This window comes from Ammospiza caudacuta, chromosome 32 (genome assembly GCF_027887145.1).
Source record: "Ammospiza caudacuta isolate bAmmCau1 chromosome 32, bAmmCau1.pri, whole genome shotgun sequence".
Taxonomy (NCBI): domain Eukaryota; kingdom Metazoa; phylum Chordata; class Aves; order Passeriformes; family Passerellidae; genus Ammospiza; species Ammospiza caudacuta.
Window position 1 is genome coordinate 3,019,735 of NC_080624.1, and position 24,247 is coordinate 3,043,981.

A 24,247-nucleotide genomic window follows, 5' to 3' on the forward strand; every position below is an offset into this window, starting at 1 on the left:
CCTCAGGACCCCCCAAACCCCCTCAGGACCACCCAAAAAAACACCTCAGGGTCCCCCCTAATGACCCCTGAGCCCCCACAAAACCCCTCAGGACCCCCCCAGACCCCCCCAAAACAACTCAGAACGCCCCCAAACCCCCTCAGGACCCCCCTAAAGGCCCCTATGAGCCCCCAGCCCCACCAGCTGGCCGTGCAGGGTCTCTTTCCTACAACCCTGAGCCCCCCCAAACCCCCTCAGGACCCCCTCAAACCCCCCCAAAACAGCTCAGGACCACCCTGAGCCCCCCCAAACCCCCTCAGAACCCCCCAAAAGCCCCCAGCTGGCCGTGCAGGGTCTCTTTCCTGCGCGCCTCCCCCCAAAAACACCTCAGGGCCCCCTCAATGATCCCTGAGCCCCCCAAAAACTTCTGAAACCTCCCCAGAACAGCTCAGGACCCCCCCCAAATCCCCTCAGGACCCCCAACCCCCCCCCCAAAGCCCCCAGGACCCCCCCAAACCCCCCCCGCTGGCCGTGCGGGGTCTCTTTCCTGCGCGCCTCCTCCCGAAACCCCTCGGGGCCCCCTCAATGACCCCTGAGCCCCCCATAATCACCCCTGAGCCCCCCCAAAACACCTCAGGACCCCCCCAAACCTCTCAGGACCCCCCCCAAAAAGCCCCCCAAAGAGCCCCCAGCCCCACCAGCTGGCCGTGCAGGGTCTCTTTCCTGCGCGCCTCCTCGGCGGCCGCGCGGCTGCGCTGGAGCAGCGCCCGCGTCTCCGCCAGGCGCCGCGAGGACTCGCGCTGTGGGGGGGACACGGGGGGCACCCCGAAATCAGCACCGGCCCCGGGCACCCCCAAACACAACCGGGGCCAGGGGAACCCCCAAACACAACCGGGGCCAGGGGACGGAGGGGTCAGAACCCCCCAAAAACAGCAGGAAAATGAGGGGAATTCATGGGGAAGGGAGAAGGAAATGAATGAGGGGGAGATGTGGGGACCCCCCCCCAAAAGGTCACAGGGACCCCAAAACCTTCTGGGAAGAGACCCCAGAACCATCCAAGGAGAATTGGGGGCACCCCCAAACAGACCAGGGAAAGGAGCCCCAAAACCGTGAGAGGAGAATTGAGGACCCCAAAATAAATGAGGGAGAGATTTGGGGACCCCCCCCAAAGCCACAGGAAAGGAGACACAGGGACCCCAAAACAGATTTGGGGAACCCCAAAAGGTCACAGGGACCCCAAAACAGATTTGGGGAACCCCAAAAGGTCGCAGGGACCCCAAAACAGATTTGGGGAACCCCAAAAGGTCACAGGGACCCCAAAACAGATTTGGGGAACCCCAAAAGGTCACAGGGACCCCAAAACAGATTTGGGGGAACCCCAAAAGGTCGCAGGGACCCCAAAACCCTGAGGAACCCCTAAAAGCAACCAAGGAGAACTGGGGACCCCAAAATGGAGCTGGGAAAGATTTGGGGACCCCAAAGGTCACAGGGAAAGGAGCCCAGGGACTCCCAAACCCAAATTTTGGGGAATCTGGGCACCCCAAACCCCCCAAAATCAACCAGGGATGGACTTGGGGACCCCCAAATTAATGAGGAAGGGACCCCAGGAACCCCCCAAACCCAACTTAGGGGAATTTGGGCACCCCAAAACTGCTGTGATGGGACCTGAGAGGCCCCAGGGACCCCAAAATCCACCTGGGATGAGACCCCAAAACCCTGAGGAACCCTAAAATCATCCAGGGAGAATTGGGGACCCCAAAATAGAGCAGGGAAAGATTTGGGTACCCAATTTTGGGGGGATCTGGGCACCCCAAACCCACTGAGAAGGGACCTGAGAGGCCCCAGGGACCCCAAAATTCACCTGGGATGGACCTGGGGACCCCCCAAATCCATGGGGAAGAACCTGAGACCTCCCAGACGCACAAGGGAGGAACCCCAAAAGCCCCATTTGGGAGTGTGGGAAACCCCAAAAGGGAAGGGAAGAAAAAAAAAGGGGAGGAAAAAGGGAAAGGAAAAGGGGAAAAAGAAAAAGGAAAAAGGGGAAAGAAATAAGGAGAAAAAGGAAAACAAAAGGAGAAAAGGGAAGGGAAGGGAAGAGGGAAGGGAAGGGAAGGGAAGGGAAGGGAAGGGAAGGGAAGGGAAGGGAAGGAAGGGAAGGGAAGGTGAAGGGAAGGGAAGGAAGGGAAGGGAAGGGAAGGGAAGGGAAGGGAAGGGAAGGGAAGGGAAGGGAAGGGAAGGGAAGGGAAGGGAAGGGAAGGGAAGGAAAGGAAAGGAAAGGAAAGGAAAGGAAAGGAAAAAGGAAAGGAAAGGAAAGGAAAGGAAAGGAAAGGAAAGGAAAGGAAAGGAAAGGAAAGGAAAGGAAAGGAAAGGAAAGGAAAGGAAAGGAAAGGAAAGGAAAGGAAAGGAAAGGAAAGGAAAGGAAAGGAAAGGAAAGGAAAGGAAAGGAAAGGAAAGGAAAGGAAAGGGGGAAAGGAAAAGGGGAAAGGAAAAGGGGGAAAGGAAAAGGGGAAAAGGGAAAAGGGAAGGAAAAGGGGGAAAGGGGAAAAGGGAAGGTTTTCGGGAAGGTTCAGAAGGTTTGGGAAGGTTCGGGGCGGGGTACCAGGAGGTTCCAGGAAGGTTCAGGAAGGTTTGGGAAGGTTCGGGAGGGAAGGGAAGGTTCCAGGGAGGGTTCGGGAGGTTCCGGGGCGGTGCCGGGAGGTTCCGGGAAGGTTTGGAGGGTTTGGGAAGGCTCGGGGCCGTGCCGGGAAGGTTCGGGAGGTTCTGGGGCGGTGCCGGGAAGGTTCGGGAGGGTTCGGGAGGGTTCTGGAGATTCGGGGCGGTGCCGGGAAGGTTCGGGAGGGAATGTGAAGGCTCAGGAAGGTTCTGGAAGGTCCGGGCCGTGCCGGTACCTGGGCTGAGTCCCGCAGCGCCCGCAGCTCCCGGTACTGGGCCAGCAGCGGCTCCCGGTGCCGCTCCCACTGCCCGGCCAGGCTGACGATGCGGCGGCTGCTGGACTCCACCACCAGCTGTGGGTACACCCCAAAATGTGAGAGACCCGAGGGACACCCCAAAAACTGCTGAGAGCCCCCCGGAGTGACACCCCAAAAACTGAAACCCCCAAAATGCTGAGACATCCCCGAAATGACACCCCAGAAACTGAAACCCCCGAAATGCTGAGACACCCCGGAATGACACCCCTAGAACTGCTCAACAGCCCCGGGCTGACCCCCAAAAACTCCTGAAACCCCCCAGAAAGACACCCTAAAAACTGCTGAACCCCCTGGATGGACACCCCCTGGACTGAACCCCCCCCAAACTGCTGAACCCCCTCGGATTGAAACCCCCCAAAAACTCCTGAACAGCCCCGGATCGATCCCCCTGCTGAACTGCCCGGAATGACCCCCCCCTCAAATCACTGGCACCCCCAAAACGATGACCCCCCCCCAAAAATCCTGCCCCCCCCGGACTGACCCCCCCGCACTGCTGATACCACCCCAGACCCCCCCAAAGCTGCTGAGCCCCCCCCGGACCGACCCCCCCAAATCACCGACACCCCCAAACTGACCCCCCCAAGCCGCCCCTCACTGGGACCATTCTCGACCCCAAATCCCCCCCAACCCACCTCCCCCAAATATGCTGGGACCCCCCAAATCCCCCCTGGGACCCCCAAATTCCCCCCCTGGAACCCTCACATCTGCTGGGACCCCCCCAATTCCCCCCCTGGGACCCCCAAATCCCCCCTGGGACCCCCAAATTCCCCCCCATCCGCACCTGCAGCTTGTCCAGGTTGTTCCTCCCCCCTCCCCAAACCCCCCGGAACCCCCAAATCCCCCCCTGGGACCCCCAAATCCCCCCCGGGACCCCCAAATCCCCCCCCGGGACCCCCCAAACCCCCCCATGGCACCTGCAGCTTGCCCAGGTTGTTCTGCGCGTCCGGCAGCAGCTCCAGCGCCCGAGCCTTGATCCGGAGAGCGTCCTCACGGCCGCCCCAGGGCCCCCCGAAACTGCACCAGCTCCGCCTCGGCCTGGGGGCACCCCAAAACCTCCCTGTGCCCCCCCGAAACCTCCCTGTGCCCCCCGAAACACCCCTGTGCCCCCGAAACCTCCCTGTGCCCCCGAAACCTCCCTGTGCCCCCCAAACCTCCCTGTGCCCCCGAAACCTCCCTGTGACCCCAAAACCTCCCTGTGCCCCCGAAACACCCCTGTGCCCCCCCGAAACCTCCCTGTGCCCCCCGAAACCTCCCTGTGCCCCCCGAAACCTCCCTGTGACCCCAAAACCTCCCTGTGCCCCCGAAACCTCCCTGTGCCCCCCGAAACCTCCCTGTGACCCCAAAACCTCCCTGTGCCCCCGAAACCTCCCTGTGCCCCCCAAAACCTCCCTGTGACCCCAAAACCTCCCTGTGCCCCCGAAACCTCCCTGTGACCCCAAAACCTCCCTGTGCCCCCGAAACCTCCCTGTGCCCCCCGAAACCTCCCTGTGCCCCCAAAACCTCCCTGTGCCCCCCGAAACCTCCCTGTGACCCCCAAACCTCCCTGTGCCCCCCAAACCTCCCTGTGCCCCCCCAAACCTCCCTGTGCCCCCCGAAACCTCCCTGTGACCCCCAAACCTCCCTGTGCCCCCCGAAACCTCCCTGTGACCCCCAAACCTCCCTGTGCCCCTGAAACCTCCCTGTGCCCCCCCAAACCTCCCTCTGTGCCCCCCCAAACCTCCCTGTGACCCCCAAACCCCCCAGAGCGTCCTCACGGCCCCCCAGGGCACCCCGAAAGTGACGGAGCTCGGCCTCGGCCTGGGGGGCACCCCGGAATCACACAGGGCACCCCAAACCCTTCCCCAGTGCCCCCCCAGTGCCCCCCATGCCGGCCCAGCTCTGCCCCCCATTGCCACCTGTGCCCATCCCATGCCCACCTGTGCCCATTCTGTGCCCACCTGTGCCAGCCCCACCTGTGCCCATCCCATGCCCACCTGTGCCCATTCTGTGCCCACCTGTGCCAGCCCCACCTGTGCCCATCCCATGCCCACCTGTGCCCATTCTGTGCCCACCTGTGCCCATCCCGTGCCCACCTGTGCCCATCCCGTGCCCACCTGTGCCAGCCCCAGCTCCGCCCCCCGGATCCGCCCCCGGCTCTGCTCGATCTCGGCCTCCAACCGGGCCAGGGACACCTGCAGGGACACCTGAGTGACCAATGACCGGTGAGTGACCACTGAGTGACCACTGAGTGACCAGTGAGTGACCACTGACCATCACTGAGTGACCAGAGAGTGACCACTGAGTGACTGGAGAGTGACCAGTGACCATCACTGAGTGACCAGTGAGTGACCAGTGAGTGACCAGTGAGTGACCACTGAGTGACTGGAGAGTGACCAGTGAGTGACTGGAGAGTGACCAGTGACCATCACTGAGTGACCAGTGAGTGACCACTGAGTGACTGGAGAGTGACCAGAGAGTGACAACTGACCATCACTGAGTGACCACTGAGTGACCACTGACCATCACTGAGTGACCAGAGAGTGACCACTGACCACTGACCAGAGAGTGACCATCCCTGAGTGACCACTGACCAATGAATGACCACGGTGTGACCATCACAGAGTGACCACCCAGAGCCATCAATGGGGCCCAGAGTGACCACTGAGTGACCACCCAGAGTGACCACTGAGTGACCACTGAGTGACCACCCAGAGCCATCAATGAGCTCCAGAGTGACCACTGAGTGACCACCCAGAGTGACCAGAGTGACCAATGAGTGACCAATGAGTGACCACAAGTGCCCCCACCCTGAGTGACCCCAGAGTGACCACCCAGAGCCATTGATGAGCTCCAGAGTGACCACCCAGAGTGACCCCAGAGTGACCCCAGAGTGACCACCCAGAGCTCAGAGTGACCACTCAGAGGGGCCCAGAGCCATCCAGAGTGACCACTCAGAGCCATCAGGGGGGCCCAGTGACCACTCAGAGTCAGCCAGAGTGACCCCTGAGTGACCCCTGAGTGACCCCTGAGTGACCACTGCGTGACCATCCAGAGTGACCACAAGTGCCCCTCATCCAGAGTGACCCCTGAGTGACCACTGAGTGACCACAAGTGCCCCTCATCCAGAGTGCCCCCCAGAGTGACCACCCCAAGCCAATAATGGGCTCCAGAGTGACCACCCAGAGTGACCCCAGAGTGACCCCTGAGTGACCATTGGTGCCCCCCACCCAGAGTGACCACCCAGAGCCCTCACAGGGCTCCAGAGTGAGCACCCACAGTGACCCCAGAGTGACCCCAGAGTGACCCCAGAGTGACCCCAGAGTGACCAGCAGTGCCCCCCACCCAGAGTGACCCCAGAGTGACCACCCAGGGTGACCCCAGAGTGACCACTGAATGACCACCCAGAGTGACCCCTGACCCCAGAGTGACCACTGAGTGACCACTGAATGACCCAGAGTGACCCCTGACCCCAGGGTGACCCCAGAGTGCCCCTCCCCCCTCTCACCTCGCTGCCCCCCCCGTTGCTCTCGGGGGTCTCCGCCCCCCCCCTGGCTCGGCCGCAGCAGCACCGGGGGGTCCTGGGGGGGGAGGGGAGGGGAGAGACCCCAAAGGGGGGCAGCGATGGGGGGGGGGGGTGAGCCCGGACCCCAGATAACCAAAAACCCCAAAATAACCAAAAATAACCCCCAAAATAACCAAAAACCCCAAAATAACCCCCAAAATAAGCCCTAAAATAACCCCCAAAATAACCCAACCCCCCCCAGAATAACCAAAAACCCCTAAAATAACCAAAAATAACCCCCAAAATAACCAAAAACCACAAAATAACCCCCAAAATAATCCCCAAAATAACCAAAAACCCCAAAATAAGCCCCAATACCCAAAAAAAACAAAAACCCCCAAATAACCAAAAATAACCCCCAAAATAACCAAAAACCCCAAAATAACCCCCAAAATAACCCAAACCCCCCCAAAATAACCAAACCCCCGCCAAAATAACCAAAAACCCCTAAAATAACAAAAAATAACCCCCAAAATAACCAAAAACCCCAAAATAATCCCCAAAATAATCTCCAAAATAATCCCCAAAATAACCCCCAAAATAACCAAAAACCCCAAAATAACCCCCAAAATAACCAAAAATCTCAAAATAACCCCCCAAAATAACCCAACCCCCCCCCAAAATAACCAAAAACCCCTAAAATAACAAAAAATAACCCCCAAAACAACCAAAAACCCCAAAATAACCCCCAAAATAACGAAAAACCCCAAAATAACCCCCAAAATAACCCCCAAAATAACCCAAAACCCCAAACTAACCCCCAAAATAACAAAAAATCCCAAAATAACCCTCAAAATAATCCCCAAAATAACAAAAAACCCCAAAACAACCCCCAAAAATAACCCCCAAAATAATCCCCAAAAATAACCCAAAACCCCTCAATCCAGACCCCAAAATAACCCAAAACCCCCCAAAATAAACAAAAACCCCCAAAAGAACAAAAAATAATCCACAGGACCCCAAAATAACCCAAAACCCCTCAAAGCACAGCCCGGAGCCCAAAAAACCAAACACCCCAAAATACCCAAAACCCCCAAAATAACCAAAAATAACCCCAAAAATAACTCCCAAAATAACAAAAAGCCCCAAAGCCCCCAAATTCCACCCCCAGCCCCCCAAATCCCCCAAATTTCCCCCAAACCCCCCAAATTCCATCCCAAACCCCCCAAATTCCACCCCCAGCCCCCCAAATTCCACCCCAAATCCCCCAAATTCCACCCCAAAACGCCCAAATCCACCCCCAGCCCCCCAAATTCCACCCCAAACCCCCCAAATTCCACCCCCAGCCCCCCAAATTCCATCCCAAACCCCCCAAATTCCACCCCCAGCCCCCCAAATTCCACCCCAAATCCCCCAAATTCCACCCCAAACCCCCAAATTCCACCCCCAGCCCCCCAAATTCTACCCCAAACCCCCCAAATTCCACCCCCAGTCCTTCAAATTCCACCCCAAACCCCCAAATTCCACCCCCAGCCCCCCAAATCCCCCAAATTTCCCCCAAAACCCCCAAATTCCATCCCCAAACCCCCCAAATTCCACCCCCAGCCCCCCAAATCCCCCAAACCCCCCAAATTCCTTCCCCAAACCCCCCAAATTCCATCCCCAGCCCCCCAAATTCCACCCCAGACCCCCCGTACCTGTTGCTGTGTGAGCTGCTGGGTTCTGGTGAACCGGGACCCCTTGGGCAGGGCCCCCCCGGAGCCCCCAGCCCCAAAAGCCTCCAGGAGCCAGGAGGGGTCCAGGGGGGGTCCCTGGGGGGGGTCCCGGGGGGGGTCCCTGGGCCCGGGGGGGCCACGCCTGGCGCAGGAACTCCAGAGCCCGGAGCCGGGCACGGGGACGCTGCCGCTCGTGGGGGTCCTGGGGGGCGAAAAGGGGGGTCAGAGGGGGAGGGACCCCCCAAAAACAGGCTCTGGAAACACCCAGAAGAGTCCCAAAATATCACTGAAACAGCCCCCAAAATCACCAAAACAACTCCACAAAACAGCCCTCAAATATCACCAAAACAGCACCCCCAAAAATCCCCCAAATATCACTGAAACAGCCCCCAAACAGCCCCCAAAAACCTCCCACACAGCCCCCAAAATATCACTGAAACAGCCCCCAAAATCACCAAAACAACTCCACAAAACAGCCCTCAAATATCACCAAAACAGCACCCCCAAAAATCCCCCAAAAATCACTGAAACAGCCCCCAAACAGCCCCCAAAAACCTCCCAAACAGCCCCCCAAAATCACTGAAACAGCCCCCAAAAATACCCAAAGCAGCCCCCCAAAAAAACCCAAAAATCCCCCCCATGTAATCCCCAAAACAGCCCCCAAAAATACCCTAAAACAGCGTCCAAAATCCCCAAAAATCCCCCCAAAACAGTCCCCAAAATACCCCAAAGCAGCCTCCAAAAAATCCCCGAAACAGCACCCAAAATCCCAAAATAGCCCCCAAAAATCCCCGAAAGAGCCCTCAAAACCCCCAAAACAGCCCCCAAAAACAGCCCCTAAAAAACTCCAAAACCCTCAAACCAACCCCCAAAAATCCCCAGAACATTCCCCAAATCCCCCCAAAACAGCCCCCAAAAAACCCCCAAAATCCCCCCAAAAGAGCCCCTAAAACAGTCCCCAAAATCCCAAAAACCCCCTAAAAATCCCCCAAATAGCCCCTAAAAACCCCTGAAACTGACCCCAAAAATCCCCAAAAATCCCCAAAAATCCCTCCAAACCCCCAGAACAGCCTCCCAAAACAGCCCCCAAAAATCCCCCAAAAGAGCATCCAAAAATCCCCAAAGCAGCCTCCAAAACCACCAAAACAGCCCTAAAAACCACCAAAACAACCCCAAAACAGCCACTCAAAACCCCCAAAAGTCCCTGAAACAGCCCCCCAAAAATCCCCCACATACCCCCAAGAAAGCCCCTAAAAATCACCAAAACACCCCCAAAAATCCCCCAAAACAGCCCCAAAATTCCCAAAACCAGTTTCCAAAAATCCCCCAAAATAGCCCCCAAAAATCACAAAAACAGCCCCAAAAATCCCCAAAAATCCCCAAACACCCCCAAAAATCACCCTAAAAAACCCCAAAAATCCCCAAAATCCCCAAACCACCCCCCAGAAAACCCCAAAATCACCAAAACAGCCCCCTAAAATCCACCAAACACCCCCAAAAATCACCCCAAAATCACCAAACCCCCAAAAATCACCCCAAATTCACCAAACACCCCCCAAAATCACCAAACAACCCCCAAAAACCCTAAAACCACCGCCCCGAAAACCTCCAAAATCACCAAAACACCCCCAAATCAACCCCAAAATCACCAAAACAGCCCCCAAAAATCACCAAACAACCCCCCAAAAAACCCCAAAATCACCAAACAACCCCCAAAAATCACCCCAAAATCCCCAAACAACCCCCCAAACCCTACAAACAACACCCAGAAAACCTCCAAAATCACCAAAAGACCACCAAAAAACCCCAAAATAGCCCCCCAAAAATCACCCAAAAAAATACCCCAAAAATCCACCAAACACCCCCCAAAATCACCCCAAAGTCACCAAACAACCCCCAAAATCACCAAACCAGCCCCCAAACCCTACAAACACCGCCCAGAAAACCTCCAAAATCACCAAAACACCCCCAAATCAACCCCAAAATCACCAAACTCCCCAAAATCACCAAACCACCCCCAAAAATCACCCAACAACCCCCCAAAATCACCCCAAAATCACCAAACAACCCCTGAAAATCACCAAACACCGCCCAGAAAACCTCCAAAATCACCAAAACACCCCCCAAAAAAACCCCAGAAAAACCCCAAAATCACCAAACAACCCCGAAAATCACCCCAAAACCCCCAAAATCACCCCAAAATCACCAAAAACCCCCCAAAAATCACCAAAAAAAACTCCCCAAAATCACCAAACAACCCCCAAACCCTAAAACCACCGCCCAGAAAACCTCCAAAATCACCCAAACACCCCCAAATCACCCCAAAAAAAAACCCCAAAATCACCAAAACAGCCCCCTAAAATCCACCAAACACCCCCAAAAATCACCAAACAACCCCCCAAAATCACCCAAAATCCCCAAACAACCCCCAAAATCCCCAAACAACCCCTCAAACCCTAAAAACACTGCCCAGAAAACCTCCAAAATCACTAAAACGCCCCCAAATCAACCCCAAAAATCACCCCAAAATCACCAAACAACCCCGAAAATCACCCCAAAATCACCAAAACAGACCCCAAAAATCCACCCAACACCCCCCAAAATCACCCCAAAATCCCCAAACAACCCCCCAAACCCTAAAAACACCGCCCCGAAAACCTCCAAAATCACCAAAACACCCCCAAATCAACCCCAAAAAAACCCCACAATCACCAAACAACCCCGAAAATCACCCCAAAATCACCAAAACAGCCCCCAAAAATCACCCCAAATTCACCAAACACCCCCAAAATCACCCCAAAACCCCCAAAATCACCCAAAAATCACCAAAAAACCCCCAAAAATCACCAAACAACCCCTGAAAATCCCCAAACCAGCCCCCCAAACCCTAAAACCACCACCCAGAAAACCTCCAAAATCACCCAAACATCCCCAAAAACACCCCCAAAATCACCATTCCAGCCCCCCAAAAACCCCCCAAAAACCCCAAACCCCCCCAAAATCACCATTCCAGCCCCCCAAAAAACCCCCCAAAAACCCCAAACCCCCCCAAAATCACCATTCCAGCCCCCCAAACCCCCCAAACCCCCCAAACCCCATCCCCCCCCCCATCCGGGGGTCTCACCTGCGGGCCCGGCCGGGGGCCCCCCCAGTCCGAGCCCCCCTCACTGGGGGTGCCCAGCTGGGCCCCGTGCGCCTCCAGCAGCGCCGGGGGGGTCACACAGGGCCGGGGGGGCTGCGCTGGAACCGGGGGGGCCGCACCCCCAAAATACTCCTGGACATCTGGGGGGACGTGGGGGGTGAGCAGAGACACCCCAAAAACATGAGAACCCAAAAATTCCCTCAAAGAGACCCCAAATCCTCAAAAAAAACCCTAAAAAAACCCCCCAAAACAGCCCCTAAAAATACCCAAAATCCCCCCCAAACCAGGCCCCAAATGTCCCCAAAAACCTCTAAACCAGCCCCTAAAATTCCCTAAAACAGCCCCCAAAAATACCCCAAAATCGCCCCAAAGAGCCCCCAAATCCTGCAGCCCCAAAATACTCCTGGAGATCTGGGGGGGACGTGGGGGGGTGAGCGGGGACACCCCAAAAAATGGAGAACCCAAAAATTCCCTCAAAGAGACCCCAAATCCCCAAAAAAACCACCCAAAAAAACCCCTAAAAATATCCAAACCCCCCCCCCCAAACCAGGCCCCAAATGTCCCCAAAACAGCCCCAAAAACCTCTAAACCAGCCCCTAAAATTCCCTAAAGCAGCCCCCAAAAAATACCCCAAAATCCCCCCAAAGAGCCCCCAAATCCTGCACCCCCAAAATACTCCTGGAGATCTGGGGGGATGGAGGGGTGAGCGGGGAGACCCCAAAAAAAGGAGACCCCAAAAATTCCCTCAAAGAGCCCCCAAAAATCCCCCCAAACCAACCCCAAAAATCCCCAAAACAGCCCCTAAAAATCCTCAAAAAATCCCCAAAATTCCCCCAAAGAGTACACAAAAAAATCCCCCAAAACAGCCCCTAAAAATCCCCCAAAACAGCCCCCAAAACCCCCAAATCCCCCCAAAAGCCCCTAAAAGTACCCAAACAACCCCCAAAACAGCCCCCCCCAAACCCCCAAAATCCCCCCAAAAAGGCCCCTAAAAAATCCCCAAAGCAGCCCTCAAATATCCCTAAAAACCCTCAAAAATCCCCCAATAATCCCCCAAAACAACCCCCAAAAATCCCCAAAACAACCCCCGAAAAACCCTCAAAAATCCCCCCAAATCCCAAAAACGTTCTCAAAACAATCCCCAAACCAACCCCCCAAAAAATCCCCAAAACAGCCCCCCAAAACCCTCCAAAATCCCCAAAACAACCTCCAGAACAGCTCTCCAAAACTTGCCCAAAATCCCCAAAACAGCCCCTAAAAATCCCAAAAAATCCCCCCAAAACAGCCCCCAAAAATCCCCAAAGGGGGCTCAAAAATCTCCCCAAAAAACCCCAAAATCCCCCAAAACCCTGAAAAACAGCCCCCAAAATTCCCCAAAAATGCCCAAACAACCCCCGAAACAGCCCCTAAAAATCTCCCAAAAACCCCAAAAAAGCCCCCAAAATCCCCAAAACAGCCCCAAAAAAATCTCTAAATCAGCCCCAAAAAGCCCCTAAAAATCCCCCAAAAACCACAAAAATGCCCCAAACCAGCCCCCAAAAAGCCCCCCAAAATCTCCCCAAAAATACCCTAAAAATCCCCCAAAACTGCCCCCCAAAAATCCCCTCAAACAGCTCCCAAAATCCCCCAAAACCCCCAAAATCGCCCAAACAACCCCCAAAACAGCCCCTAAAAATCCCAAAAAATCCCCCAAACAGCCCCCAAAATCCCCAAAACAGCCCCAAAAAATCTCTAAAACAGCCCCAAAAAGCCCCTAAAAATCCCCCAAAAGCCACAAAAATCCCCCAAAACAGCCCCCCAAAAAAAACCCCAAAATCTCCCCAAAAATACCCTAAAAATCCCCCAAAACAGCCCCTAAAAATCCCAAAAAATCCCCCCAAAACAGCCCCCAAAAATCCCCAAAGGGGGCTCAAAAATCTCCCCAAAAAACCCCAAAATCCCCCAAAACCCTGAAAAACAGCCCCCAAAATCCCCCAAAAATACCCTAAAATTCCCCCAAAACTGCCCCCCAAAAAATCCCCTCAAACAGCCCCCAGAATCCCCCAAAATCACCCAAACAACCCCAAAACAGCCCCTAAAAATCCCCAAAAATCCCCCAACCCCCCCTCAGGCTGACACCCCCCAATTTCCACACCTGAACCCCAAAAATTTTGGGGTCCCCCCCCCCGTTCTCACCTGGGGCCCCCCCAGTTCGGGGCAGCACCAGAGCACAGGTGAGGAACGGCCGCAGGTGCCTGGTGCCCTACAAAGGGTTAATTAATTGATTGATTAATGAATTAATTAACACATTAATTACCCCCTAATGAACGGGGGGGTTTTGGGGTCCCCCCAGGTCTCACCTGCAGCCGCTGCAGTTTTGGGGTTCGGCACGGGGGGGGCACCCAGGGGGTCCCCAGCAGCTCCCGGATCCGGGCGCCCACGGCCCCCAGCAGCAGCCCCGACTTGCCTGGGGGGAATTTGGGGTTTTTTGGGGTTTTTTGGGGTTTGGGTGATTTTTGGGGTATTTTTGGGAGCTGGTCTGGGGGGTTTTGGGGGGGTTTTGGGGGGTTTTTTGGGGGATTTTGGGGGTTTTTGGGGGCTGTTTCGGGGAGTTTTTGGGGCTTTCTTGGGTATTTTCAGGGGCTGTTTTGGGGATATTTTTGGGGGCTGGTTTGGGGGTTTTGGGGGGTTTTGGGCTGCCTTGGGAACTTTCGGGGTTTCTGCAATTTTTGGGATTTTTTGGGGCAGTTTTGGGGTTCGGCACGGGGGGGGGCGCCCACAGCCCCCAGCAGCAGCCCCGACTTGCCTGGGGGGAATTTGGGGTTTTTTGGCGTTTGGGTGATTTTTGGGGTATTTTTGGGAGCTGGTCTGGGGGGTTTTGGGGGGTTTTTTGGGGGGTTTTGGGGGTTTTTAGGGTCTGTTTTAGGGGTTTTTGGGGTCTGTTTTGGGGGTTTTAAGGGGTTGTTTGGGTATTTTCAGCGGCTGGTTTGGGGAGTTTTTGGGGGCTGGTTTGGGGGTTTTGGGGGGTTTTGGGCTGCCTTGGGAACTTTTGGGGTTTCTGTGATTTTTGGGGATTTTTTGGGGCAGTTTTGGGGTTCGGCACGGGGGGGGGCCCGCAGCCCCCAGCAGCAGCCCCGACTTGCCTGGGGGGAATTTGGGGGATTTTGGGGTTTTTTGGGGTTTTGGGGGAATTTTGGGGTTTTTGGGGGGCTGGAATGGTGATTATGGGGGGTTTTTTTGGGGTGATTTGGGGGTGTTTTGGTGATTTTGGAGGTTTTCTGGGCGGTGTTTGTAGGGTTTGGGGGGTTGTTTGGGGATTTTGGGGGCTGGTTTGGTGATTTTGAGGGGTTGTTTGGTGATTTTGGGGTGATTTTTGGGGGTGTTTGGTGGATTTTTGGGTGATTTTTGGGGTTTTTTTGGGGTGATTTTTGGGGGCTGTTTTGGGGATTTATGGGGATTTTTGGGGCTCTTTTTGTGATTTTTGGGGGGCTATTTTGGGGGAGTTTTGGGAATTTTGGGGCTGTTTTGGGGGATTTTTGGGGGTGTTTTGGTGATTTTTAGGGGCTTTCTTGGGGGTATGTGGGGGATTTTTGGGGGGCTGTTTCAGGGACTTTTGGGGGTTTTGAGTGGCTGTTTTGGGGTTGTTTTGGTGGTTTTTAGGGCTGTTTTGGTGGTTTTGGAGGCTGCTTTGGGGATTTTTGGATGCTCTTTTGGGGGATTTTTGGGGGCTGTTTTGGGAGGCTGTTCTGGGGGTTTGGAGGAATTTTTGGGGATTTTTGGGGTCAGTTTCAGGGGTTTTTAGGGGCTATTTGGGGGATTTGGGGGATTTTTAGGGTTTGTTTGGGATTTTGGGGACTGTTTTGGGGCTCTTTTGGGTATTTTGGGGCACTGTTTTGGGGGGATTTTGGGGGTTTTTTGGGGGGCTGGTTTGGGGGTTTTTGGGGCTGTTTTGGGGTTTTTGGGGACTGGTTTGGGGGTTTTTGGGGACTGGTTTGGGGTTTTTGGGGACTGGTTTGGGGATTTTTGGGGGATATTTTGGGTTTTGGGGGGATTTTGGAGGGTTTTTAGGGGCTGTTTTAGGGATATTTGGGGGATTTTGGGTTTATTTGGGGCTGTTTTGGGGGTTGCTTTGGAGGACTTTGGGGTTTTTGAGGGGGAGTTTTGGGGGATTTTGGGGGCTGTTTTGGGTCTTTTTAGGAGCGGTTTTGGGGATATTTGGGGGTTGTTTGGGGATTTTTGGGGGTGCTTTGGGGATTTTAGGGGATTTTTGGGGCTCTTTAGGGGATATTTGCTGGGGTTTTGGGAGCGGTTTGGGGGTTTTGGGGCTGTTCTGGGGGTTTTTAGGGCTGTTTGGGGGGGATTTCAGGGTACATTTAGGGGCTGTTTTGAGGTTTTTGGGACTGGTTTGGGAATTTTGGGGCATTTTTGGGGATTTTTAGGAGCGGTTTTGGGGTTTTTGGGGGACTTTCGAAGGCAGTTTTGGGGGTTTTTGGGGGGCTGTTTTGGGGGTGTTTGGGGGTTGATGGGGATTTGGGGGTGTTCAGGGGTTTTTAGGGCGTTGTTTGGGGATTTTAGGGGGGCTGGTTTGGGATTTTTTGGAGGGCTGGTTTGGGGATTTTGGGGCATTTTTGGGGATTTTTAGGAGCGGTTTTGGGGTTTTTGGGGGACTTTCGGAGGCAGTTTTGGGGGTTTTTGGGGGTGTTTGGGCACTGATGGAGATTTGGGGGTGTTCAGGGGTTTTTAGGGCGTTGTTTGGGGATTTTAGGGGGCTGGTTTGGGGTTTTTTGAGGGCTGGTTTGGGGATTTTGGGGGATTTTTCGGGGCTCTTTGGGGATTTTTAGACGCTTCTGTCCCCTGCCCCCAGGACACCCCAAAACCCCCCAGGGAACCCCAAAATCCCCCAGGGACCCTCAAAACCCCCAAGGACACCCCAAAAAAGCCCTAAAGCTCCCCCCCCCCCAAACAGCCCCCAAACCCCTCGAAACAGCTCCTAAAAATCACCAAAAATCCCCCCAGAACAGCCCAAAAAAACCCCCAGAACAGCACAAAAAACCCCCCAGGGAACCCCAAAATCCCCCCAGGGGCCCCCCAAAACCCCCCAAACCCCCCCAAGCTGTTACCGGGGGTCTCGGCCCCCCTGTGCCCCTCGTCCCGGGGCAGTTTCTCCACGAGGAAGAGGAGCAGGCGCCGCACGTCGTGCTCGGAGCTGTACAGGAAGGTCTGGTAGCCAACGTCACCCCCAAAGCCCAGCTCCTGAGGGGACACCCCGAAAACGCCCGTGGGGGCACCCCGAAATTCTTGGGGGCGCCACAAAGTTTATGGGGAGACCCCAAAACTCGTGGGGAGACCCCAAAATTCATGGGGACACCCCAAAGCTCATACGGAGACCCCAAAGTTCATGGGGAGACCCCGAAATTCGTGGGGACACCCTAAAATTCGTGGGGAGACCCCAAAATTCAAGGGGAGACCCCAAAATTCATCGGGGCACCCCAAAATTCGTGGGGAGATCCCAAAATCTGTGGGGACACCCCAAAATTTATGGTGAGACCCTAAAATTCATGGGGAGACCCCAAAATTTATGGGGAAACCCCAAAATTCGTGGGGATACCCTAAAATTCATGGGGAGACCCCAAAGCTCATGGGGAGACCCTAAAATTCATGGGGAGACCCCAAAATTTATGGTGAGACCCCAAAATTCAAGGGGAGACCCCAGAATTCATGGGGAGACCCCGAAATTCGTGGGGAGATCCCAAAATTTATGGTGAGACCCCAAAATTCATGGGGATACCCTAAAATTCATGGGAAGACCCCAAAGTTTGTGGGGAGATCCCAAAATTCGTGGGGAGATCCCAAAATTTATGGTGAGACCCCAAAATTCATGGGGACACCCCAAAATTCTTGGGAGACCCCAAAATTCATGGGGACACCCCAAAATTCGTGGGGAGACTCCAAAACTCGTGGGGACACCCCAAAGTTCATGGGGAGACCCCAAAATTCGTGGGGAGACCCCAAAGTTTATGGTGAAACCCCAAAATTCGTGGGGGGATCCCAAAACTTGTGGGTAGATCCCAAAATTCAAGGGGATACCCTAAAATTCATGGGGAGACCCCAGAATTCAAGGGGAGTCCCCGAAATTCGTGGGGACACCCCAAAGTTTATGGTGAGACCCTAAAATTCATGGTGAGACCCCAAAATTCATAGGGAGACCCCAAAATCCATGGGGACACCCCAAAATTCTTGGGGTGCTCAGTTGGAGGGAGGTTCGATGGTTTTGGGGGAGATCAATTCCAACCCAGGGAATTGAAGCTCCCCCAAAGGAAACCCCAGCCCCCCCCCAAATCAGCCCCCAGCCCCCCAAAACCACCCCAAATTAATTAAAAACAACCCCCAGACCCCCCAAAAAACACCCCCAAATTCCCAAAACCAACCCCCAGACCCCCCAAAACCACCCCCAACTCATCAAAACCAACCCCCAGCCCCCCAAAACCAAACCCCAGACCCCCCAAAACCACCCCAAACTCATTAAAACCAACCCCTGGCCCCCCCAAAAAACACCCCAAATTCCCAAAAGCAACCCCCAGACCCCAAATTCAACCTCCAACCCCTCAAATCCAACCCAGAGCCCCCCCAAATCCAACCCAGAGCCCCCCAAAATAACCCTCAGCTCCCTAAAAATCACCCTCAACTTATTGAAAACAACCACCAGCCCCCCCAAAACCAACCCCAGACCCCCAAATTCAACCTCCGACCCCCCAAATCCAACCCAGAGCCCCCCCAAAAATAACCCCCAGCCCCCCAAAACCACCCCCAACTCATTAAGAACAAACCCCAGCCCCCCAAAACCACCCCCAACTCATCAAAACCAACCCCCAGCCCCCCCCAAACAACACCTCCAAATTCCCAAAAGCAACCCCCAGACCCCAAATTCAACCTCCAGCCCCTCAAATCCAACCCAGAGCCCCAAAAATCCAACCCCAGACCCCCCCAAATCCAACCACAGCCCCCCAAAATAACCCCCATCTCCCTAAAAGCCACCCCCAGCTTATTAAAAACCAGACCCCCAGCGCCCCAAAACAGCCAACAGCCCCCCAAAACCACCCCAAACTCATTAAAACCAACCCCTAGCCCCCCCCAAAACACCCCCAAATTCCCAAAAGAAACCCCCAGACCCCAAATTCAACCTCCAGCTCCTCAATTCCAACCTCCAGCCCCTCAAATCCAACCCAGAGCCCCCCCAAAAATAACCCCCAGCCCCCCAAAACCAACCCCAACTCATCAAAACCAACCCCCAGCCCCCCAAACCAGACCCCAGACCCCCCAAAACCAATCCCAGCCCCCCAAAACACCCCCAATTCATTAAAAACAACCCCCAGACCCCAAATTCAACCTCCAGCCCCTCAAATCCAACCCAGAGCCCCCCCAGAAATAACCCCCAGCCCCCCAAAACCAACCCCAACTCATTAAAACCAACCCCCAGCCCCCCCAAACCAACCCCAGCCCCCCAAAACCAACCTCCAACTCATTAGGAACAAACCCCAGCCCCCCCAAACCAGACCCCAGCCCCCCCAAACCAAACCCCAGCTCCCCAAAACCAACCCCAGCCCCCCAAAACCACCCCAAACTCATTATGAACAACCCCCAGCCCCCCAAAACCAGACCCCAGACCCCCCAAAACCAAACCTCAGACTCCCCAAAACCACCCCCAACTCATCAAAACCAACCCCCAGCCCCCCAAAACCCACCCCCAACTCATTAGGAACAAACCCCAGCCCCCCAAAACCAACCCCAGCGCCCCAAAACCAACCCCCAGCCCCCCAAAAAACCACCCTGAACCCAATCAAAAGAACCCCAAATTCATTCAAAACAACCCCCAGCCCCCAAAAGCCAACCCCCAGTTCCCCCAAAACCGACCCCAGACCCCCCAAATCCAACCACAGCCCCCCAAAATAACCCCCAGCACCCCAAAACACCCCCAAATTCATTAAAAACAACCCCCAGACCCTCCCAAAAACAACCCCAAGCCCCCCAAAATCACCCCAAATTCACTGGAACCACCCCAGCAGAGAACACTGAGCTGAGGCACCTCCCAATTTTGGGATATTTTTTGTGGGTTTTTGGGAATTTTTGGTGGTTTTTTGGGGATTTTTTTTTTTTTTTTTTTTGTGTGTGTGTTTTTTTGGGGGGATTTTTCTGTGGTTTTTTGGTGATTTTTGGGGATTTTTTTGTGGGTTTTTGTGGGTTTTTTTGGGGATTTTTTGGTGGATTTTTGGGGATTTTTTGGTGGATTTTTGAGGATGTTTTTGGGGATTTTTGGGGATTTTTTGGGGTTTTGGGGGGATTTTTTTGGGGATTTCTTTTTTTGTGATTTTTGCGGATTTTTGGGTATTTTGGTGCTCAGGGTACCTGGCAGGCCGCGGCCAGCTCCGAGGCCAGGCGGGGGCAGCTCCCGAGTTTTGGGATTTTTTTGGGGATTTTTTGTGGGTTTTGGGGGATTTTTTTGTGGATTTTTGGGGATTTTTCTGTGGTTTTTTGGGGTGCAGGGTACGTGGCAGGCCACGGCCAGCTCCGAGGCCAGGCAGGGGCTGCTCCCAATTCTTTAGAGATTTTTTGTGGGTTTTTTTAAATTTTCTGTATTTTTTGGGATTGTTGGGGGTTTTTTTGGGGTATTTCAGGGCTCAGGGTACCTGGCAAGCTGTGGCCAGCTCCGAGGCCAGACAGGGGCAGCTCCCGATTTTTGTGAGATTTTTTGTGGTTTTTTGTGGATTTTTTGGCGGTTTTTTTTTGTGGTTTTGGGGTTTTTTTGGGGGGGGATTTTTTGGGGAATTTCTTTTTTTGTGTTTTTTGCGGATTTTTGGGTATTTTGGGGCTCAGGGTACCTGGCAGGCCGCAGCCAGCTCCGAGGTGAGACAGGGGCAGCTCCCAATTTTTGGGAGATTTTTTGTGGATTTTTCTGTATTTTTGGGGTTTTTTTGGGATTTTTGGGTATTTCAGGGCTCAGGGTACCTGGCAGGCCGCGGCCAGCTCCGAGGCGAGACAGGGGCAGTTCCCGATTTTTGGGAGGTTTTTTGTGGATGTTTTGGTGGATTTTTTTGGGATTTTTTGGGGTATTTCGGGGCTCAGGGTACCTGGCAGGCCGCGGCCAGCTCCAAGGTGAGACAGGGGCAGCTCCCGATTTTTGGGAGATTTTTTGTGGGATTTTTGTGGATTTTTCTGTATTTTTGTGGATTTTTTGGGGTTTTTTTGGGGTATTTCAGGGCTCAGGGTACCTGGCAGGCCACGGTCAGCTCTGAGGCCAGGCGGGGGCAGCTCCCAATTTTTGGGAGATTTTTTGTGGATTTTTTGGGTTTTTTTTGGGGGTATTTCAGGGCTCAGGGTACCTGGCAGGCCGTGGCCAGCTCCGAGGTGAGACAGGGGCAGCTCCCGATTTTTGGGAGATTTTTTGTGGATTTTTCTGTATTTTTGGGGGGTTTTTTGGGGATTTTGGGGTATTTCGGGGCTCAGGGTACCTGGCAGGCCGCGGCCAGCTCCGAGGCGAGACAGGGGCAGTTCCCGATTTTTGGGAGGTTTTTTGTGGATGTTTTGGTGGATTTTTTTGGGGATTTTGGGGTATTTCGGGGCTCAGGGTACCTGGCAGGCCGCGGCCAGCTCCAAGGTGAGACAGGGGCAGCTCCCGATTTTTGGGAGATTTTTTGTGTGATTTTTGGGAGATTTTTCTGTATTTTTGTGGATTTTTTTGGGGGTATTTCGGGGCTCAGGGTACCTGGCAGGCCGAGGCCAGCTCCGAGGTGAGACAGGGGCAGCTCCCGATTTTTGGGAGATTTTTTGTGGGATTTTTGGGAGATTTTTTGTGGGATTTTTGGGAGATTTTTCTGTATTTTTGGGGGGTTTTTTGGGGATTTTGGGGTATTTCGGGGCTCAGGGTACCTGGCAGGCCGCGGCCAGCTCCGAGGCCAGGCGGAAGCGGGCGGAGATGCCCGGGGGCAGCGCCGGGCTCAGGGCATTGCCCAGCGCGGGGCTCACGGCCCGCAGGCACCGAACGGCGGCGGCCACGACGAGCTCGGGGCTGAGATCCCGAACGCTCTGGACTTCGGGGGGCACCGACCTGAGGGGAAAACACAGCATTGGAGACCCCCAAAATCGTCACAGACCCCCCCCCGAGATCCTGACATCATCACAGCACCCCTAAAATCCTGATAGAGCCCCAAAATTCTGACACATCCGGGCTCAGCTCCCGCACGCTCTGAACGTCGGCGGGCACCAACATAGGGACCCCCAAAATCGTCACAGACCCCCTCAAACCTGTACCCCAAACGTCCCGAAAATCCCTAAAACAGCCCCCAAAAAAGCCCCTAAAATCATCAAAACAGCCCCCCAAAAATGCCCAAAACAGCCCCCAAAAATCCCTCAAAACAGCCCCCCAAAAATCCCTAAAACAATCCCCAAAACAGCCCTCAGAAATCCCCAAAACAATTCCCAAAACAGCCCCCCAAAAATCCCCAAAACAATCCCCAAAACAGCCCTCAGAAATCCCCAAAACAATCCCCAAAACAGCCCCCAAAAAGCCCCAAAATAGCCCTGCAAAAACTCCCAAAAGAGCCCCCCAAAAAAGCTCCCTCCAAATCCCCGAGGCAGCCCCAAAAAATCCCCAAACAGCCCCCCAAAATCGGGACACCCCCAGCAGCAGCTCCGGCCTCAGCTCCCGCACGCTCTGAACCTCGGGGGGCACCGCCCTGGGGACCCCAAAATCGTCACAGACCCCCCAAAATTATCACAGACCCCTGACATCGTCACAGACCCCAAAATCCTGAGAGTGACCCCAAAATCCTGACACCTCAGGGCTCAGCTCCCGCACGCTCGGAATATCGGGGGGCACCAACCCGGGGACCCCCAAATCGTCACAGACCCCCCCACTTCTTCACAGCACCCCAAAATCCTGATATCCTCTTTTTGGGGGGCACAGAAATCACATAGCCCAAATCCCGGGGTCACCCTATCTTCAGTGTCTCCCAGAGAACGCCGCAAACACCAAAACTCTCCCCCAAAAATCCCCAAAACAATCCCAAATTCCCCCTCAGGGACCCCCAACAATCCCCTCAATCCCCCCCCAAATTCACTCAGAACCCCCCCAAACCTCTCCAGGGACCCCTACCCAAATTCCTCGGGGTCTTATCAGTGACCTCCACAAAAATCCCCCTCAGAGACCCCCAAAAATCCACCCAGCCCCCCCCCCCCCCAATTCCCTCACGACCCCCACAGCCTCCCGAGTGCCCCCCCCAAATCCCCCTCAGGGACCCCCAAAAATCCCCTCAGGGCCCCCCTAGCCTCTCCAGGGACCCCCACCCAAATTCCTCGGGGGTCCCCCCAAACCTCCATGGGGGTGTCCCTCTGTCCTTCCACAGCCCCCCCCTCACAGACACCCCAAATTCCTCAGTGCCCCCCGAGATCCCCCCACCACCCAAACCCCCCCATTCCCGCCTCACTCACGTCCCCGCCTGGCGCAGGGAGTGGATCAGGATCTTGTCCACCTCCTCCATGGTCGGGGGGGTCCCCAAATTTTGGAGGGGGGAAAAATTTGGGGAGATTTGGGGGGGCTCCCTCACAGAGCGCGCGGCCGCCGCTCACGTGAGGGGAAAGGGGCGGAGCGAGGCGCGCGGGGGAAGATGGGAGTTGTAGGCAGCGATCCTGGAAGCGCGGGGCATGACGGGAGTTGTAGGCCTTAGTGGCGGAGAATGACGGGAGTTGTAGGCAGCGAGCCTGGAACTGCGGGGCATGACGGGAGTTGTAGGCGGCGGCGTGTGGCGGGAAAAGGCGGGAAAATGGTGGGCGGGGGCCGTGAGGGGATGGAGCCTATGGGGAATGTAAGGGGAAGGAATGGCACCCAGCAGGTGTTTGAGGGGAAAATGGTGTCCATGAGGGGTGGGAGAGCAGGAAGTGCCGCCTGTAGGGTGTGAGGGAAAGCGGAGGGGGAAGATGGAGCCCGTGAGGGCAGTGGGGGAATGGAACCTGTGAGGGGAGGAATGTGTGAGGGGAGGATGTGGCACCTGGGGACACGTTGAGGGTGGCATTGGCAGTGCAGAAGGAACAATGGGAATCGATGGCTTTGAGGGTTTTTCCCGATCTGAATAATTCTGTGATTTTGTGCAAGGGGAACCTGCAGGGCCTGAGGGGGAAATGGCGCCGGTCCGGCAACGCCGTGACACCCGTGGGGCTTGACGGGAGTTGTAGGCGGCGGTCGCAGAGCATGACGGGAGTTGTAGGCGGCGGCGTGTGGCGGGAAAAGGCGGGAAAATGGCAGGCAGAGAGCTGTGAGGCGATGGAGCCTGTGGGGAATGTGAGGGGAAGGAATGGATTCCCACATGCATCCAGTGCTGTAATAAAGCACACTGGCTTTACAACTTTCACAAAAGTTGTGGAGTTTTGTTTATTTCCACAAAACATTACAGGCGGCGGAGGCGGAGCGCGACAGGAGTTGTAGGCAGCAGTGCTGAAACCGCGGGGCATGACGGGAGTTGTAGGCGGCACTGGCGGGGCATGACGGGAGTTGTAGGCCGCGGTGTGTGGCGGGAAAAGGCGGGAAAATGGCGGGCGGGGGCCGTGAGGAGATGGAGCCTGTGGGGAATGTGAGGGGAAGGAATGGCACCCAGCCGGTGTCTGAGGGCAAAACGGTGCCCGTGAGGGGCGGGAGAGCGGGGAATGCCGCCTGTGGGATGTGAGGGAAAGCGGAGGGGGAAATGGAGGTCGTGAGGGCGGTGGGGGAATGGAACCTGTGAGGGGAGGAATGTGTGAGGGGAGAACGTGTGTGAAAAATGCGTATTTTATAATTGGCTTTTCGCAAATATTCAAATTCAGACTGTTAGGATTAGGAGGAAGAAGTTGACGATGACCAGACAGAATTCTGTGTTTGAATGGAATTTATGCATCATGAAGTGTATGAATATTCATTATTCATTATGAGGTGTATGAATATGCAACAGGTTGCTGT

At 54.9% G+C, this 24,247-nt stretch overlaps 2 protein-coding genes across 2 annotated transcripts in view; one reads left to right on the plus strand and one right to left on the minus strand.

The window, feature by feature from the left end:
- Positions 1 to 154, plus strand: part of KDM5C (lysine demethylase 5C) — a 46,704-nt gene extending 46,550 nt beyond the window's left edge. Inside the window, exon 27 of the mRNA XM_058822301.1 lies at positions 92 to 154. Coding sequence (XP_058678284.1) covers positions 92 to 154 — 63 coding nt within the window. The remainder of the gene's footprint in view (positions 1 to 91) is intronic.
- Positions 151 to 22,893, minus strand: CCDC22 (coiled-coil domain containing 22). Its single transcript, XM_058822302.1, is given in 14 exon segments — positions 151 to 213; positions 678 to 779; positions 2,868 to 2,984; positions 3,863 to 4,005; positions 4,685 to 4,745; positions 5,042 to 5,119; positions 8,127 to 8,246; positions 8,248 to 8,328; positions 11,239 to 11,426; positions 13,462 to 13,528; positions 13,626 to 13,732; positions 16,386 to 16,518; positions 21,190 to 21,367; positions 22,750 to 22,893. Coding segments are annotated over 14 exon segments (1,488 nt in total). The 5' UTR covers positions 22,800 to 22,893.
- Positions 22,894 to 24,247: the final 1,354 nt, after the last annotated feature.